The sequence below is a fragment of the Entelurus aequoreus genome, linkage group LG20 (genome assembly GCF_033978785.1).
Source record: "Entelurus aequoreus isolate RoL-2023_Sb linkage group LG20, RoL_Eaeq_v1.1, whole genome shotgun sequence".
Classification (NCBI taxonomy): Eukaryota; Metazoa; Chordata; class Actinopteri; order Syngnathiformes; family Syngnathidae; genus Entelurus; species Entelurus aequoreus.
In genome coordinates, this window is record NC_084750.1 from 15474337 (window position 1) to 15495286 (window position 20950).

At 34.9% G+C, this 20950-nt stretch overlaps 1 protein-coding gene across 2 annotated transcripts in view; it reads right to left on the minus strand.

Annotated features, from left to right (window-relative positions):
- LOC133635949 (rap guanine nucleotide exchange factor 5-like) overlaps positions 1-20950 on the minus strand; it is a 181950-nt gene that overhangs the window by 85847 nt on the left and 75153 nt on the right. For both annotated transcript variants that reach the window (XM_062029446.1, XM_062029447.1), the window contains exons 7-9: positions 20783-20831; positions 20632-20705; positions 14590-14793 (exon numbers count right to left, since the gene is read on the minus strand). In XM_062029446.1, coding sequence (XP_061885430.1) covers positions 14590-14793; positions 20632-20705; positions 20783-20831 — 327 coding nt within the window. The remainder of the gene's footprint in view (positions 1-14589; positions 14794-20631; positions 20706-20782; positions 20832-20950) is intronic.

Consider the following 20950-nt stretch of genomic DNA (forward strand, 5'->3'; position numbering starts at 1 on the left):
AAAAATCCCTCCTTTTTGGGACCACCCTCATTTTCATAGATGTCACCAGCAGGGGGTGCAAATGAGACATTCTCTATTAGATGCAATGTTATTGGGACCATGATTTATGTCATCACTTGTTCACACCTCCTCATATGGAAGATACTTTTCCTTCTTCATGTCTCAAGAAGGGCAGAAATACATGAACACACACACACACACACACACACACACACACACACACACACACACACACACACACACACACACACACACACACACACACACACACACACACTCACACACAGGATCAAAAGGATGCTCAAAAAGTGCACCATGTGACGCTGTGTCTGCAAAGAGAACACACCCAAATAATTAGAGGCGGGTGCTGGCTAAGAACACAAATTTAGCCCAAGAGACCATGTGAGGCACAGAAAGCAAAACTAACAACAAAAATATGCACACAGGCTATGGAGGAGGAGGGGGCAGAGTGTTATGTAATGGAGATGAAAGCAAAGAAAGGATGGAAAGTAAGAAAAGGCAAAACTAAACGAGTGAGAGTGGCAAAAAGGATGTCTTCTGCTTATTATTACCACAGAACTCTTGGAAGGCTTGTTGGACAGACACCATTTCATAACAGGGATTTTTTTCCCCACCCAAAAGTGTAACTCTGGCAAAAGAAATAGGCCAAAAAAATTATTTTGTCAGTTGCCCTTTTCGGAAATTTGTGTTTTGTTTATGGACTGTGCCAATAATTCTTTAAAAGCTTGTCGGACGAAGAGAAAAATGACGACTATTGTTTGTTTCCTTAAAACCAGTGTCCAATGCACTGGACTTTTTTGGTCTATTTTTTTTTATCAGTTACACATTTTGGAAATTTGTGTTCTACAAAACCTAAAAGCAGTGAAGTTGTCATGTAGTGTAAATGGTAAATACAAACAGAATACAATGATTTGCAAATCCTTTTCAACTTATATTCAATTGAATAGACTGCAAAGACAAGATATTTAAAGGCCTACTGAAAGCCACTACTACCGACCACGCAGTCTGATAGTTTATATATCAATGATGAAATCTTAACATTGCAACACATGCCAATACGGCCGGGTTAGATCAGTAAAGTGCAATTTTTAAATTTCCCGCGAAATATCCTGCTGAAAACGTCTCGGTATGATGACGTTTGCGCGTGACGTCACGGATTGTAGCGGACATTTTGGGACAGCATTGTGGCCAGCTATTAAGTCGTCGGTTTTCATCGCAAAATTCCACAGTATTCTGGACATCTGTGTTGGTGAATCTTTTGCAATTTGTTCAATGAACAATGGAGACTGCAAAGAAGAAAGCTGTAGGTGGGAAGCGGTGTATTAGCGGCCGGCTGCAGCAACACAAACACGTAGCCGGTGTTTCATTGTTTACATTCCCGAAATATGACAGTCAAGCTTTACCATTGGCCTGTGGAGAACTGGGACTTTGACTTGGATACGCAGACGCGGTACCGTGAGTACGCAGCTGCGGCTTCCAAACATTTGATCGCTTGCCCGTACGTGCGTGCCGCTATGTGCATGTCACGTACGTAACTTTGGGGAAATATATGTGCTGTATGAACTTTGCGGAGGTGAACGGTACTTTGAGCTGTGGGATTGAGTGTGTTGTGTGGGTGTTTGATTTGTATTGGCGGGTTATATGGACGGGAGGGGGGAGGTGTTTGTTATGTGGCATATTAAATATAAGCCTGGTTGTGTTGTGGCTAATAGAGTATATATATGTCTTGTGTTTATTTACTGTTTTAGTCATTCCCAGCTGAATATCAGGTCCCACCCGCCTCTCACAGCATCTTCCCTATCTGAATCGCTTCCACTGCCCTCTAGTCCTTCACTCTCACGTTCCTCATCCACAAATCTTTCATCCTTGCTCAAATTAATGGGGAAATCGTCGCTTTCTCGGTCCGAATCGCTCTCGCTGCCGGTGGCCATGATTGTAAACAATGTGCAGATGTGAGGAGCTCCACAACCTGTGACGTCACGCTACTTCCGGTACAGGCAAGGCTTTTTTTATCAGCGACCGAAAGTTGCGAACTTTATCGTCGATGTTCTCGACTAAATCCTTTCAGCAAAAATATGGCAATATCGCGAAATGATCAAGTATGACACATAGAATGGACCTGCTATCCCCGTTTAAATAAGAAAATCGCATTTCAGTAGGCCTTTAATGTTCAACTTATTCTTCTTTTGCAAATAATCAATAACTTAGAATTTAATGGCAGCAACACATTGCAAAGAAGTTGTCACAGGGGCATTTTTACCACTGTGTTACATGGCCTTTCCTTTTAACAACACTCAGTAAACGTTTGGGAACTGAGGAGACACATTTTTTAAGCTTTTCAGGTGGAATTCTTTCCCATTCTTGCTTGATGTACAGCTTAAGTTGTTCAATTAAGTTGTCTCCATTGTGGTATTTTACAAACAAAAAAAAACAATCACTTGCGCATTTTGTAATTTTGTGTTTTGCATTGCATTACAGCGCGTTTTTCCACAAAAAATGTGCAAGCCTGAAAAAAGAAATAATGTGGAGGTTTTTTTGGAGGTTAAACCACATGATGAATGCTAAATGATTGTTCCCTTTCAGCACATTTTATGAACAGTAAATGTCACTGGTTGCAAGCTCACAGGTGTGTCCTTCCATTTCCTACCCGGTCCCTTCCTTCAATTCAAGCCTTCTGCACTCTCCCACCCTTCACTACTAAATCTTTTTGTCAGTCCCAGAAAAATAATGTTCTCTTTCCTCTCTCTTCAGCCGGTTCAGGCCAGGTCTGTGCCCGCATCTGTCTTTGAGCGGGCAGACTTTACGCCCCAGAGGTTTGGATGCTGGAACAAGCGGACACACACACACACACACACACACACACACACACACACACACACACACACACACACACACACACACACACACACACACACACACACACACACACACACACACACTCTTGTATTTGTTACCTTCTTGAGACCTCCGAAAAATGCCTCTTTAGGACCACCCTTTCTAGATATATAAAGATTTGTATTTACAACATTAATAATATATACAAACTATGCTAGTATAAGAAAGCTTGTTGTGAAAAATGAGTCGGAATTTCACAAGAAAAAGGTCACAATTTCACAAGAAAACCTTAGAATTTTGGCGAGATTATAATAAAAGTCCTAATTTTACTCAACGCAAGTCAAAATTTTACAAGAAAAACGAAACATTTGTGCATTTTCATGATAAAAGTTGGAATTTTACTCAATAACAGTCGCAATTTTACAAGAAAAGCTTAACATGTTGGCAATTTTATGAAAAGAGTCGTAATTTTACTTGACAAAAGTCACAATTTTATAGGAAAACTTCAACATTTTCGCAATATTATAATAATAATCGGAAATCTTACTTGGCAAATTGATGACAAAAGTCATAATTTTACTCAAAAATTTTTACTTTTGTATGCACATTAAATCAACAAAAAAATCCTGACTTTGGAGCAATGTTCACAGACTCTAGTATTTGGCTCTCTATTGGATGTAATGGTTTTCCGTATTGGGACCATGATTTCGATCCTAACTTGTTCACCGGTCCTCATATGGAAGCTACTTTTCCTTGTTGATGTCTCAAGAAGGGTGGAAATACAAGAACATACACACACACACACACACACACACACACACGCACTCTCGTATTTGTGACCTTCTTGAGACCTACGAAAAATGCCTCTTTAGTACCAGCCTTTCTAGATATATAAAGATTTGTATTTACAACATTAATAATATATACATACTATGTAAATATAAGAAAGCTTGTTGTGAAAAATGAGTTGGAATTTCACAAGAAAAAGGTCACAATTTCACAAGAAAAACTTAGAATTTTGGCGAGATTATAATAAAAGTCCTAATTTTACTCAACGCAAGTCAAAATTTTACAAGAAAAACGGAACATTTGTGCAATATTATGATAAAAGTTGGAATTTTACTCAATAACAGTCGCAATTTTACAAGAAAAGCTTAAAATGTTGGCAATTTTATGAAAAGAGTCGTAATTTTACCCGACAAAAGTCACAATTTTATAGGAATACTTCAACATTTTCGCAATGTTATAATAATAATCGGAAATTTTACTTGGCAAAATGATGACAAGTCATAATTTTACTCAAAAATGTTTACTTTTGTATGCACATTAAATCAACAAAAAAATCCTGACTTTGGAGCAATGTTCACAGACTCTAGTATTTGGCTCTCTATTAGATGTAATGGTTTTCCGTATTGGGACCATGATTTCGATCCTAACTTGTTCACCGGTCCTCATATGGAAGCTACTTTTCCTTGTTGATGTCTCAAGAAGGGTGGAAATACAAGAACATACACGCACGCACACACACACACACACACACACACACACACACACACACACACACACACACACACACACACACACACACACACACACACACACACACACACACACACACACACACACACACACACACACACTCTCTCGTATTTGTGACCTTCTTGAGACATACGAAAAATGTGTCTGTAGGACCACCCTTTCTAGATATATAAAGATTTGTATTTACAACATTAATAATATATACATACTATGTAAATATAAGAAAGCTTGTTGTGAAAAATGAGTCGGAATTTCACAAGAAAATGGTCACAATTTCACAAGAAAAACTTAGAATTTTGGCGGGATTATAATAAAAGTCCTAATTTTACTCAACGCAAGTCAAAATTTTACAAGAAAAATGAAACATTTGTGCAATATTATGATAAAAGTTGGAATTTTACTCAATAACAGTCGCAATTTTACAAGAAAAGCTTAAAATGGTGGCACATTAAATCAACAAAAAAATCCAGACTTTGGAGCAATGTTCACAGACTGTAGTATTTGGCTCTCTATTGGATGTAATGGTTTTCCGTATTGGGACCATGATTTCGATCCTAACTTGTTCACCGGTCCTCATATGGAAGCTACTTTTCCTTGTTGATGTCTCAAGAAGGGTGGGAATACAAGAACATACACACAACACACACACACACTCTTGTATTTGTTACCTTCTTGAGACCTACGAAAAATGTGTCTGTAGGACCAGCCTTTCTAGATATATAAAGATTTGTATTCACAACATTAATAATATATACAAACTATGTAAATATAAGAAAGCTTGTTGTGAAAAATGAGTCGGAATTTCACAAGAAAAAGGTCACAAATTTCACAAGAAAAACTTGGAATTTTGGCGGGATTATAATAAAAGTCCTAATTTTACTCAACGCAAGTCAAAATTTTACAAGAAAAATGAAACATTTGTGCAATATTATGATAAAAGTTGGAATTTTACTCAATAACAGTCGCAATTTTACAAGAAAAGCTTAAAATGGTGGCAATTTTATGAAAAGAGTCGTAATTTTACCCGACAAAAGTCACAATTTTATAGGAAAACTTCAACATTTCGGAAATTTTACTTGGCAAAATGATGACAAAAGTCATAATTTTACTCAAAAATGTTTACTTTTGTATGCACATTAAATCAACAAAAAATCCTGACTTTGGAGCAATGTTCACGGACTCTAGTATTTGGCTCTCTATTGGATGTAATGGTTTTCCGTATTGGGACCATGGTTTCGATCCTGACTTGTCCTCATATGGAAGGTACTTTTCCTTGTTGATGTCTCAAGAAGGGTAGAAATACAAGAACACACACACACACGTGTTTTACGGAGGAAAGGTGGGTCTCATGGAAAGCCAAAAAGGAAACGCTGCCTGATCCCAGCCAATTCATACTAACATGTGTGTGTGTGTGTGTGTGTGTGTGTGTGTGTGTGTGTGTGTGTGTGTGTGCGCGTGTGTGATCATATCAGTGTTATGACAGCTCAAGGCCTAATTCCTGTAAATGATGGCTGCAATAATGAAAGCTTTTAAACCAGCACTATTTGAAAGACAAGATTTTTTGGGCAGATTTGATGTCTCGCTGAGCAGCGTAAAGTCAAATTAGTGTTGAGTGAATAGAAGGCAGTGACGCACACAATCCACCAGACGTACGCGGGGATGGCATCGCTATGGCAACAGGCCGTACAGGTTGGGCTGTCATGGAAAGAGAAAATAAAAATGAAGTCACCATGACAACCTTGTAAAAGGAGAGCGGTTTTTGTTGTCGCGAGTCAAGGTTGCTTTTGAGTCTGTTCTCTCTTATTTCGGGAATATTTGAAAAGCCTGGTAGTGTACCGTACCGTGGTCTAGTACGCAGGTGTCAAACTCAAGATCTGGGGGACAGATCTGGCGCGCAACATCATTTTATTTGGCCCTGGAATTGATGTGTCAACAAAGTACTTCATATTTTCCCACTAAATGTAATTGATTTTTGACAGAAAAAATATATGTACTGCTTGAAATTGCATACCTTTTAAACTTTAATAGTATCCAATATTGCAACAAATATTACAATATATTATCATACTTTCCAAACATGTTTTTGTCTAAATAAAAATACTTAACTTTACAGCAAACTACCCAGCAAATTAATAAAAATGACAATACATTTTACGTTGTTCTTTACAGCATATTACTATAAATGAATACAAAAAAACTACTGTTCTTTTGCGTTAAAATTTTATTGACTGGGCTGCCAGTTTTTGACTGTCAAATCTAGGGTTGTAGTTTTTAACGGTGTATAGACGGTACATTTGTTTTTACGGTAGAAAAATTGGCAGCTAAATTGCCAGAATAAAAAAATAAATTGTACTGTTTTTCCATAAACAATATAATGTTGTAAAAACCATTGTCAATTTAACACAAATATTCTGGCAACTAAACTGACAGCTTTTTCCCTAAACCCCCTCCAAAAAAAACAGTGGTACTGTTTTTCCATTTACCGTAAAATGTTGTAAAAAATTAAAAAAAACACTATTTTACAGAAAATGTTTGTAAATGTAAAGTTTTGACTGTAAAATGGACTGTCTACTTAAAAAAATTTATATAATTAATAATGAAATCCAGAGGCAAATACATACATTATTCACTGTTACAAGCAGCCATACCTGCCATGTGGCCCTCAATGAAAACCACGTTGACATCCCTGGTCCAGTAACATCATATTTAAAGGTGGGTTTTTTGTGCATTGTGTGGCACCTGGGTGTTTTCCAAAGATGATTTGAAAAAATAGGTAGTAATGTAAAAATGCGTTTGGCACTGTTCTTACGAGCTAAGCAATAAAACTAGCCTGCAAACTCGAATGTGTGTGTGGAATTGAGAAAAGTCATCGTAATGCAATCCAACACAAAGCCTTAAATACCTAATCAGATCTTCCAAAGTGAATTTATTTTTAATTTTTATATATATATATATATATATATATATATATATATATATATATATATATATATATATATATATATATATATATATATATATATATATATATATATATATATATATATATATATATATTTGTGTTTCACCTTTACTGAAAATTCAAAGGATGAAACAGGGCCTTTTTCGTGTTTTTTTTTAAATATTTCTTTAGTTTGTAAAAGTTTTACAAACTAAAGAAATATAATAAAAACATGAAAAAGGTTGCGTTATGACAGGGGTGTCAAACTTGGTTTCATTGAGGTCCACATCGCAGTAATGGCTGCCCTTATAGGGCCACATTTTTAAAATGTATTAAAATTATGCATGCGGGCAATAACTTGTGATTAATCCAAATTTAAATGTATTTGATTTTTTTTTAAATATGTCATTTGACAGCATTGGTATAAATGTGTACCAGTAATCACCTCAAATTATTACATTATTGCCTATGCACTCAATTATTACATTTATTTAATGTACAAGCTAATGTTATCTTTACTAACATATTTTTGTAATACACTATATAATAATTAGAGATGTCCGATAATGGCTTTTTTGCCGATATCCCGATATTGTCCAACTCTTCATTACCGATACCGATATATTCAGTCGTGGAATTAACACATTATTATGCCTAATTTTGTTGTGATGCCCCGCTGGATGCATTAAACAATGTAACAAGGTTTTCCAAAATAAATCAACTCAAGTTATGGGAAAAAATGCCGACATGGCACTGCCATATTTATTATTGAAGTCACAAAGTGCAATATTTTTTTTAACATGCCTCAAAACAGCAGCTTGGAATTTGGGACATGCTCTCCCTGAGAGAGCATGAGGAGGTTGAGGTGGGCGGGGTTGGGGGGGGTGTATATTGTAGCGTCCCGGAAGAGTTAGTGCTGCAAGGGGTTCTGGGTATTTGTTCTGTAGTGTTTATGTTGTGTTACGGTGCGGATGTTCTCCCCAAATGTGTTTGTCATTCTTGTTTGGTGTGGGTTCACAGTGTGGCGCATATTTGTAACAGTGTTAAACTTGTTTATACGGCCACCCTCAGTGTGACCTGTATGGCTGTTGACCAAGTATGCCTTGCATTCACTTGTGTGTGTGAAAAGATATTATGTGATTGGCCCGGCACGCAAAGGCAGTGCCTTTAAGGTCTATTGGCGCTCTGTACGTCCGTGTACACAGCGGCCTTTTAAAAAGTCATACATTTTACATTTTGAAACCGATACCGATAATTTTGAAACCGATACCGATAATTTCCGATATTACATTTTTAAAGCATTTATCTCTAATAATAATGTAATATTTGGCATGATCAGATAACGTTTAGAAGATACGCATTTTTTCCTGTCAAAATCCAAATAATTATTTGCATTTAGTAAAAAAAAAAGTATTTTATTAACACACATTTTTCCGAGGCTTTGGTGGGCCACTTAGAATAATGTGGCGGGCCAGATCTGGCCCCCGGTCCTTGAGTTTGACACCTGTGTGTTGTTACTATCCATCCATCCATCTATTTTCTACCGCTTATCCCTTTATTACTCTAGTAATAAAGTAATTTGTAATTTTTTTTTCTATTTTTTTGTCAAATTTGATTTACCGTATTTTCCGGGCTATTTAAGGCTCACCCAACAAATTTTGGAAAAAATTAATATTTTTACATATATTAGCCACACCGAACCATAAGCCGCAGAAATATACCAGTACGAAAGATTCTGTAAATGTTTATTTACAGACTTTTGTCGTTGCGGCCCTGAGCTAGCTGTAACATGTGGGGGCTTGTCCGGGATTTGAACCCAGGACCTTTCGCACCCTAAGCGAGAATCATACGACTAGACTCAATTGTTTAGCATAACCTACATTAGAGACGGAGCCCACAGTCCTGTTTGGATACAAATAAAATCACAGATCAGTTGTATTGCTAACTACACTGAGTTGGTTGTTAATAAACAGGGGAAAGGTAAAGAATATCAAAGTGGCTGCACTTTTTTTTTTTAGTAAGCAGCGCCTGGTGGAAAAAGATAGGACACCCCTAACATGAGAGACTCATTTCAGAACGAGCTAACTTTGCATGGAAAAAAGAAAACATGCTGACACGACTAAATATGACAGCTCGTTTACTGGCTCCTCAGGCTTTTGGTCTTGTTTTGGTTTTTTGGGTTAAAATTGTTTAAAAAATTTTTAATGCATTGCATGCATTTAAACCCTTCCAGGAGTAAGGATCCGCTTCCAGGCACCAGCAGGACTTAAGTGCCCTGTTCAAGGGCAGTTAGGGGAACAAACCTTGCATGTATGAACAAGCTAGCACACCTACTGTATGTACAGTAGTGTGAAATGACACGCTAAGGCTATTGCTGACATTGACACCCGCGGTTACAAGTTAATGGTGCACATGTGCAGGAATGAACGAGGAGACGTTAAGATGCATGAACAGTCAAATTGTTGCACGCCACTGCACTTTAACCACGGGGCTAACGGATGAGCTCCATACAGTAGGAAGGGGTTTCATACGGCCACATTTGTCGCGGTTTACCTGACACATGAAATGTGACAAATTGGGGCACTATGGTAGTGTTTTGTGGCATTTTCAACTTTGACCACAGAGTCAGTTGCTATGTAGAGTGGCGCTTTTCATCATTTCCAGCAGACTGCATTGCAAAATTATTAACCCCCACCTTCCTCTCACGCGAGATCCACCCAGGTTTCAAAATAAGATGCCAAGTCAAGTTGTTGACAACATTTATGCATATTACTGTATTAATACTGTAATAATTAAAGTTGAAAACTTGGTTTCAAAATAAGATGAAAAGTTAACAACATTTATGCATACACTGCAAGAGGTTACTGTATTAAAAAAAGTTGAAAACTTGGTTTCAAAATAAGATGACTAGTCAAGTTAACAACATATATGCATATTACTGTATTAAAAAAAGTTGAAAACTTGGTTTCAAAATAAGATGACTAGTCAAGTTAACAACATATATGCATATTACTGTATTAAAAAGTTGAAAACTTGGTTTCAAAATAAGATGACAAGTGAAGTTGTTGACAACATTTATGCATATTACTGTATTAATTAAAGTTTAAAACGTGGTTTCATAATAAAATGACAAGTCAAGTTGTTGACAACATTTATGCATATTACTGTATTAATTAAAGTTGAAAACTTGGTTTCAAAATAAGATGACAAGTCAAGTTGTTAACAACATTTATGCGTATTACTGTATTAAAAAGTTGAAAACTTGGTTTCAAAATAAGATGACAACTTAGTCAAGTTAACAACATGTATGCCTACATTGTAAGAGGTTACTGTATTAAATAAAGTTGAAAACTTGGTTTCAAAATAAGATGACAAGTCCAGTTAACAACATGTATGCATACACTGTAAGAGGTTATTGTATTAAATAAAGTTGAAAACTTGGTTTCAAAATAAGATGACAAGTCAAGTTGTTAACAACATTTATGCATATTACTGTATTAAAAAGTTGAAAACTTGGTTTCAAAATAAGATGACAACTTAGTCAAGTTAACAACATGTATGCCTACATTGTAAGAGGTTACTGTATTAAATAAAGTTGAAAACTTGGTTTCAAAATAAGATGACAAGTCAAGTTGTTGACAACATTTATGCATATTACTGTATTAATTAAAGTTGAAAACTTGGTTTCAAAATAAGATGACAAGTCAAGTTGTTAACAACATTTATGCATAATACTGTATTAATTAAAGTTGAAAACTTGGTTTCAAAATAAGATGACAAGTCAAGTTGTTAACATTTATGCATATTACTGTATTAATTAAAGTTTAAAACTTGGTTTCAAAATAAGATGACAAGTCAAGTTGTTGACAACATTTATGCATATTACTGTATTAACTAAAGTTTAAAACTTGGTTTCAAAATAAGATGAAAAGTTAATTATGCCTACACTGTAAGAGGTTACTGTATTAAATAAAGTTGAAAACTTGGTTTCAAAATAAGATGATAAGTCAAGTTGTTGACAACATTTATGCATATTACTGTATTAACTAAAGTTTAAAACTTGGTTTCAAAATAAGATGAAAAGTTAACAACATTTATGCCTACACTGTAAGAGGCTACTGTATTAAATAAAGTTGAAAACTTGGTTTCAAAATAAGATAAGTCAAGTTAACAACATGTATGCATATTACTGTATTAAAAAGTTGAAAACTTGGTTTCAAAATAAGATGACAAGTCAAGTTAACAACATTTATGCCTACACTGTAAGAGGTTACTGTATTAAATAAAGTTGAAAACTTGGTTTCAAAATAAGATGACATGTCAAGTTGTTGACAACATTTATGCATATTACTGTATTAATTAAAATTGAAAAAATGGTTTCATAATAAAATGACAAGTCAAGTTGTTGACAACATTTATGCATATTACTGTATTAATTAAAGTTGAAAACTTGGTTTCAAAATAAGATGACAAGTCAAGTTGTTAACAACATTTATGCATATTACTGTATTAAAAAGTTGAAAACTTGGTTTCAAAATAAGATGACAACTTAATCAAGTTAACAACATTCATGCCTACATTGTAAGAGGTTATGGTATTAAATAAAGTTGAAAACTTGGTTTCAAAATATGATGACAAGTCAAGTTGTTAATAACATTTATGCATATTACTGTATTAATTAAAGCTGAAAACTTGGTTTCAAAATAAGATGACAAGTCAAGTTGTTGACAACATTTATGCATATTACTGTATTAATTAAAGTTGAAAACTTGGTCTCAAAATAAGATGACAAGTCAAGTTGTTAACAACATTTATGCATATTACTGTATTAATTAAAGTTGAAAACTTGGTTTCAAAATAAGATGACAAGTCAAGTTGTTAACAACATTTATGCATATTACTGTATTAATTAAAGTTGAAAACTTGGTTTCAAAATAAGATGACAAGTCAAGTTGTTGACAACATTTATGCATATTACTGTATTAATTAAAGTTGAAAACTTGGTTTCAAAATAAGATAACAAGTCAAGTTGTTGACAACATTTATGCATATTACTGTATTAATTAAAGTTGAAAACTTGGTTTCAAAATAAGATGACAAGTCAAGTTGTTGACAACATTTCTGCATATTATTGTATTAATTAAAGTTGAAAACTTGGTTTCAAAATAAGATGACAAGTCAAGTTGTTAACAACATTTATGCATATTACTGTATTGATTAAAGTTGAAAACTTGGTCTCAAAATAAGATGACAAGTCAAGTTGTTAACAACATTTATGCATATTACTGTATTAATTAAAGTTGAAAACTTGGTTTCAAAATAAGATGACAAGTCAAGTTGTTGACAACATTTATGCATATTACTGTATTAATTAAAGTTGAAAACTTGGTTTCAAAATAAGATAACAAGTCAAGTTGTTGACAACATTTATGCATATTACTGTATTAATTAAAGTTGAAAACTTGGTTTCAAAATAAGATAACAAGTCAAGTTGTTAACAACATTTATGCATATTATTGTATTAATTAAAGTTGAAAACTTGGTTTCAAAATAAGATGACAAGTCAAGTTGTTGACAACATTTATGCATATTACTGTATTAATTAAAGTTGAAAACTTGGTCTCAAAATAAGATGACAAGTCAAGTTGTTAACAACATTTATGCATAATACTGTATTAATTAAAGTTGAAAACTTGGTTTCAAAATAAGATGACAAGTCAAGTTGTTGACAACATTTATGCATATTACTGTATTAATTAAAGTTGAAAACTTGGTTTCAAAATAAGATGAAAAGTTAACAGCATTTATGCCTACAGTGTAAGAGGTTACTGTATTAAATAAAGTTGAAAACTTGGTTTCAAAATAAGATGATAAGTCAAGTTAACAACATGTATGCATATTACTGTATTTAAAAAGTTGAAAATTTGGTTTCAAAATAAGTTGACAAGTCAAGTTGTTGACAACATTTATGCATATTAATGTATTAATTAAAGTTTAAAACTTGGTTTCAAAATAAGATGAAAAGTTAACAACATTTATGCCTACACTGTAAGAGGCTACTGTATTAAATAAAGTTTAAAACTTAGTTTCAAAATAAGATGACAAGTCAAGTTATTAACAACATTTATGCATATTACTGTATTAACTAAAGTTTAAAACTTGGTTTCAAAATAAGATGAAAAGTTAACAACATTTATGCCTACACTGTAAGAGGCTACTGTATTAAATAAAGTTGAAAACTTGGTTTCAAAATAAGATAAGTCAAGTTAACAACATGTATGCATATTACTGTATTTAAAAAGTTGAAAACTTGGTTTCAAAATAAGATGACAAGTCAAGTTGTTGACAACATTTATGCATATTACTGTATAAAATAAAGTTTAAAACTTGGTTTCAAAATAAGATGACAAATCAAGTTGTTGACAACATTTATGCATATTACTGTATTAAATGAAGTTTAAAACTTGGTTTCAAAATAAGATGACAAATCAAGTTGTTAACAACATGTATGCATATTACTGTATTAATTAAAGTTGAAAACTTGGTTTCAAAATAAGATGACAACTTAGTCAAGTTAACAACATTTATGCCTACATTGTAAGAGGTTATTGTATTAAATAAAGTTGAAAACTTGGTTTCAAAATAAGATGACAAGTCAAGTTAACAGCATTTATGCATACACTGTAAGGTAACTGTATTAAATAAAGTTGAAAACTTGGTTTCAAAATAAGTTGACAAGTCAAGTTGTTGACAACATTTATGCATATTACTGTATTAAATAAAGTTGAAAACTTGGTTTCAAAATAAGATGACAGGTCAAGTTAACAACATTTATGCCTACAGTGTAAAAGGTTACTGTATTAATTAAAGTTTAAAACTTGGTTTCAAAATAAGACGACAGGTCAAGTTGTTAACATTTATGCATATTACTGTATTAATTAAAGTTTAAAACTTGGTTTCAAAATAAGACGACAGGTCAAGTAGTTAACATTTATGCATATTACTGTATTAATTAAAGTTTAAAACTTGGTTTCAAAATAAGACGACAGGTCAAGTAGTTAACATTTATGCATATTACTGTATTAATTAAAGTTTAAAACTTGGTTTCAAAATAAGACGACAGGTCAAGTAGTTAACATTTATGCATATTACTGTATTAATTAAAGTTTAAAACTTGGTTTCAAAATAAGACGACAGGTCAAGTTGTCCATAAAACACTAAATAAGTTGTGATGATAAACAAGCTGGACTTACCGCCTGGTTCCTGTCAGGCAGCCGGTAGTTGTGGTTCTGCAGCAGCCGGCAGCCATCCTTGGCCAGACGCTGAACGGCCTCCAAGCCCAGCCGGCTGGTCAGCTCCTCTCGGGCGCACACGCTCCCCGTACTCCCGCCACCTCCGCCTCCTCCTCCTCCTCCGACGCTGCCGCCACCGTCCCGCAGAGCGCACACGCTGCCCAGCTGCAAGACGGGAGGCAAGAACACGTATCTCAGCCCGCAGTCCCAGGACATGATTGAAAAAGTCACAGAGTGGTTGCAGAAAGAAGTCCACAAGGCCAGAAGCGTATAATAGATTCCACTAAATCCATTGGAGGAAAAAAGACCCCAAAAATCACTTTCTGTGGCATTCTTCTCTAAATCTTCCAAATCCAATTCAGTCTGTAATTCCTTCTATCTGTTGCACTTCTGCCTTTGTCTCTATGTCAGCAGATGTGACGGAGGAAGAGTGAGTGTGAGCGATTATCAGCCTAAGTGGGCGGGAGTGTGTTGGCTCCTATAATCAGGAGCGTGATGAACGTTTTGAGAGCGTTAGCCCGGCCGAATTAAGTAGGAGTACGAACATGTAATGGGGTGGTCTAAAGAGGGAGAGTGACATTCATTAAAAGCTGCAGGAAACTAATGCCCTCAGATGATGAGGAGAAATATGTGTGTGTGTGTGTGTGTGTGTGTGTATGTGTGTGTGTGTGTGTTCTTGTATTTCTACCCTTCTTGAGACATCAAGAAGGAAACGTTGGTCCCAATAACATTGCATCTAATAGAGAATGTCTCATTTGCACCCCTGCTGGTGACATCTATCAAAATGAGGGTGGTCCCAAAAAGGAGGGATTTTTCAAATTGACTGTGTGTCGCTTTTAAAAGTGCTCCCCCTCTGGTCAACATACGTAATAACTTCTAGCTTATTTGGGGGACCCTTTCACTTAACCAATATCGTTAAATGATATTCAATACTATTGAAATTGTTCTATGATATTGTGAATAAACTTGAACTTGAATCTTGAAACTTGAATAACAAGTGTAATGTTAATGCAAAATGGTGACATTTGTCATATAAAATTCTGACCTTTATCACAATATTGCCAATTTTGTTGATGTTCTTGTAAAATAGTGAGGTTTTCTTTGGTAAAATTATGATTTTTGTCATAATTTTGCCAAGTAAAATTCCATTATTATTATTATATTGGCAACATTTTTAAGTTTTCTTATATTTCTTAAGCTTTTCTTGTGACATTGCAAGGCAAGGCAAGGCAAGGCAACTTTATTTGTATAGCGCTTTTCATACACAAGGCAGACTCAAAGTGCTTCACAGACAACAAAGTGAAATGAAAGAAAATAAAAGCAAAATTAAAATGCAGACAATAAAAATAAAAACAGTGCAGATGTTAAAAGTTAAAAGATTAAAAGATTTAGCTGAAAGCGACTGTTATTGAGAAAAAATCCAACTTTTATCATAATACTGCACAAATGTTCCGGGTTTCCTTGTAAAATTTTGACTTGCGTTGAGTAAAATGATGACTTTTATTACAATATTGCCAAAATTTTAAGTTTTTCTTTTGAAACTGCGACCTTTTTCTTGTGAAATTCCAATTCATTTTTCACAACAAGCTTTTTTATATTTGCATAGTATGTATATATTATTAATGTTGTAAATACACATCTTTATATATCTAGAAAGGCTGGTCCTAAAGAGGTAGGCATTATTCTCAGGTCTCAAGAAGGTAACAAATACAAGAATGTGCGTGTGTGTGTGTTCTTGTATTTCTACCCTTCTTGAGACATGAAGAAGGAAATGTATCTTCCATATGAGGAGGTGTGAACAAGTGATTACATAAATCATGGTCCCAATAACATTGCATCTAATAGAGAATGTCTCATTTGCACCCCCTGCTGGTGACATCTATCAAAATGAGGGTGGTCCCAAAAAGGAGGGATTTTTCTAATTGACTGTGTGTCGCTTTTAAAAGTGCTCCCCCTCTGGTCAACATATGTAATAACAAGTCTGCGTAAGAAATTGAAATGCGCCCCCTCTGGTCAAAATTAATAAAACAAATAAAATAAATATTAAATATAAATAAATAAATAAAAAAGACATACTGTAATAACTTGAAGTAAATAATGAAGATTAAAAACCAATTACGAACAAAAAATAATAATAAATTAACGAAAATCAGTCTTTTTCTCACAATGTGTCGACTTTTTACTTATGAAATTGGGAACAATTTCTCATATTCTTTCTGTTTCTGTAATACTGCAATATTTTCTCAAAAAATTATTACTCTTTTTACGTAAAATTATTACTTTTTAATGCAAAATGGTGACATTTGTCATATAAAATTCTGACCTTTATCACAATATTGCCATTGTTTTTGTTGTTCTTGTAAAATAGTGACATTTTTCTAGTAAAATTATGACTTTTGTCATCATATTTCCAAGTAAAATCCCGATTATGATTATTATACTGGCAAAATTTGAAAGTGTTCTTATAAAATTGTGACTTTTTCACAAAGTTGCCAAAATTTTAAGCTTTTCTTGTGAAATTGTGACCGTTATTGAGTAAAATTCCAACTTTTATCATAATGTTGCACAAACGTTCAGTTTTTCATGTAAAATGTTGACTTGCGTTGAGTAAAATGATTACTTTTATTACAATACTGCCAAAATGTTAGGTTTTTCTTGTGAAACTGCGACCTTTTTCTTGTGAAATTCCAATTCATTTTTCACAACAAGCTTTTTTATACTTGCATAGTATGTATATATTATTAATGTTGTAAATACACATCTTTATATATCTAGAAAGGCTGGTCATAAAGAGGTAGGCATTATTCTCAGGTCTCAAGAAGGTAACAAATACAAGAATGTGTGTGTGTGTGTGTGTGTGTGTGTGTGTGTGTGTGTGTGTTCTTGTATTTCTCTCTTTCTTGAGACATGAAGAAGGAAAAGTATCTTCCATATGAGGAGGTGTGAACAAGTGATGACATAAATCATGGTCCCAATAACATTGCATCTAATAGAGAATGTCTCATTTGCACCCCTGCTGGTGACATCTATCAAAGTGAGGGTGGTCCCAAAAAGGAGGGATGTTTCAAATTGACTGTGTGTCGCTTTTAAAAGTGCTCCCCCTCTGGTCAACATATGTAATAACAAGTGTGTGTAAGAAATTGAAACGCGCCCCCTTTAGCCAAAATTAATAAAACAAATAAAATAAATATGTATATAGAGACATACTGTAATAACTTGAAGTAAATAATGATTAAAAACCAATTAAAAACAAACAAAATTAATTAATTAATTAATTAACTAAAAGCAGTTTTTTTCCTCACAATGTGTCGACTTTTTACTTATAAAATTGGGAACTATTTCTCATATTCTTTCTGCTTCTGTAATACTGCAATATTTTCTCGTAAAATTATTACTTTTTTATGTAAAATTATTACTTTTTAATGCAAAATGGTGACATTTGTCATATAAAATTCTGACCTTTATCACAATATTGCCAATTTTGTTGTTGTTTTTTTTGGTAAAATTATGATTTTTGTCATAATTTTGCCAAGTAAAATTCCATTATTATTATTATATTGGCAACATTTTTAAGTTTACTTATATTTCTTAAGCTTTTCTTGTGAAATTGCAACTGTTATTGAGAAAAATTCCAACTTTTATCATAATACTGCACAAATGTTCCGGTTTTCCTTGTAAAATTTTGACTTGCGTTGTGTAAAATGAAGACTTTTATTACAATACTGCCAAAATGTTAGGTTTTTCTTGTGAAACTGCGACCTTTTTCTTGTGAAATTCCAATTCATTTTTCACAACAAGCTTTTTTATACTTGCATAGTATGTATATATTATTAATGTTGTAAATACACATCTTTATATATCTAGAAAGGCTGATCCTAAAAAGGTAGGCATTATTCTCAGGTCTCAAGAAGGTAACAAATACAAGAATGTGTGTGTGTGTGTGTGTGTGTGTGTCATTATCACCAGTGGTGGCTAGCCCATTCTATTTATTTTTATAGGGAAAGAAGGGAGGGGATATTCAATTTCCTAAAGAGTTGAGTAACCCTTCCTGTGTGCTTAACTATCCCACAGTGCCGTGTTTTAGCACACACACACACACACACACACACACACACACACACACACACACACACACACACACACACACACACACACACACACACACACCCACACACAACATGACAGCATTACTCCCACACACTTTGTTGACTAGGAAAACACCCCCAACCACGGCTCTTATCCGGGGGAAGGCCTGATAACACACACAAACAAAGTGTTTGTTTGCATTGTCGGACATGATGTTTCTTCAGCCCTCTGCTGTGTTTTAATAACGAAACATCCCCCGCTGCAATCAAGTTACATATTGTGTGTTAGGGTTCATCCATGGTGACAAATAAAGTACGCTTCTTACAAGTATCATTATCACTGGATAGCTAAACATGCTTCACGACACACCGGCGTCACAATGTAAACAAACGCCATGGGTGGATTTACACCTGAGATCTACTGTAATGATACCAAGTACAATCGCGTATCTAGTCGATACTACTATGATTACATCGATATTTTTTATCGTCACAAATAAAATAAAAAAATCCATATTATGTTTATAAAGTCAGTAAATACGTCCCTGGACACATGAGGACTTTGAATATGACCAATGTATGATCCTGTAACTACTTGGTATCGGATCGATCGAAATTTGTGGTATCATCCAAAACTAATGTAAAGTATCAAACAACAGTTCTAACAAACACTCTTGGTGCAACTTAGACACATCATCAGTGTTGCATGCTGGGTTCATTGGGAGTTTCGGGTCTCACGACAGACTCCCTCGCCCAGGTGACCCAAGGGTGTCTGTTGCTGCATCAAAAAGCCACATCGGTGTGTAAAGGATATCACCACATGGGCTCAGGAACACTTTAGAAAACCACTGTCAGTAACTACAGTTGGTCGCTACATCTGTAAGTGCAAGTTAAAACTGTACTATACAAAGACAAATTTAAACTTGCACTTACAGATGGAGCGACCAACTGTAGTTACTGACAGTGCTTTTCTGAAGTGTTCCTGAGCCCATGTGGTGATATCCTTTACACACTGATGTCAGTTTTTGATGCAATACCGCCTGAGAGATCGAAGGTCACGGGCATTAAATGTTACGTGCAGATTCAGATTCTCTGAACCTTTTGATGATATTACGGAGCGTAGATGGTGAAATCCCTAAATTCCTTGCAATGGCTGGTTGAGAAATGTTGTTCTTAAACTGTTGGACAATTTGCTCACGCTTTTGTTGACAAAGTGGTGACCCTCGACCCCGTCCTTGTTTGTGAACGACTGAGCATTTCATGGAAGCTGCTTTTATACCCAATCATGGCACCCACCTGTTCCCAATTAGCCCGTTCACCTGTGGGATGTTCCAAATAAGTGTTTGATGAGCATTCCTCAACTTTCTCAGTCTTTTTTGCCACTTGTGCCAGCTTTTTTGAAACATGTTGCAGGCATCAAATTCCAAATGAGCTAACATTTGCAGAAAATAAAGTTTTCCAGTTCGATCGTTAAGACATACGTCAGACATATGTGATAATAGCTTCAATATGGAGGCAACTTGTTTTTCCACTCTACTGGTACTTGAATAAAAACCGCCCCCAAAAAATGTTTTGTAATAATAAGAACAACAAAAACAGAAATATCTAATCACTTTGGTATTGTTAATATATTAGGCATCGATAGTGTCGACATTTGGATCGATCACCCCTACCTGTAGCATTCTTAACCATTTATTTTCTTTTAGTCCTCCAGTGATAATGCTACATGTAAGAAACGCATTATTCTTATTTTCCTCCATAGTCCTGAGGATCAGTATTTTAGAAGCAGCTTCACGCCGCTGCAGCTCGCTCTCAAACTGGATGCCGGTGTTCAGGCGAGACGAGCACCCGCCCATTCATGCAAATGTTGCCCCTCCGATCTGATCCCATGATGTCATTTATATTCAATGTGAGTTACCGGGCTGGTCTCCGCGCTGGGTGAACGAATCTCCTGCTGCCTGGTCTCGACCATGTCAGAGTCCTGCTCCGCTACTGCAAACAATCAAACACACACCACATGTTACCCGAGTCTCATAGTCTTCAATAAAATAAAATAAACGTTTACTCACAAGCTTTGCGTGTCTTTCGGGCGAGAGCAGCCGCCAGCTCATTTTGCACCTGGGGGCGAGTTAAACCAAACAAGTATCACATTAGAGCAGTGGTACAGGCTCCATTTAGTGGTACGACAAATAATGCCTTTTATTTTCCTGTATTCAAATACAGTGTGCAAACTGTGT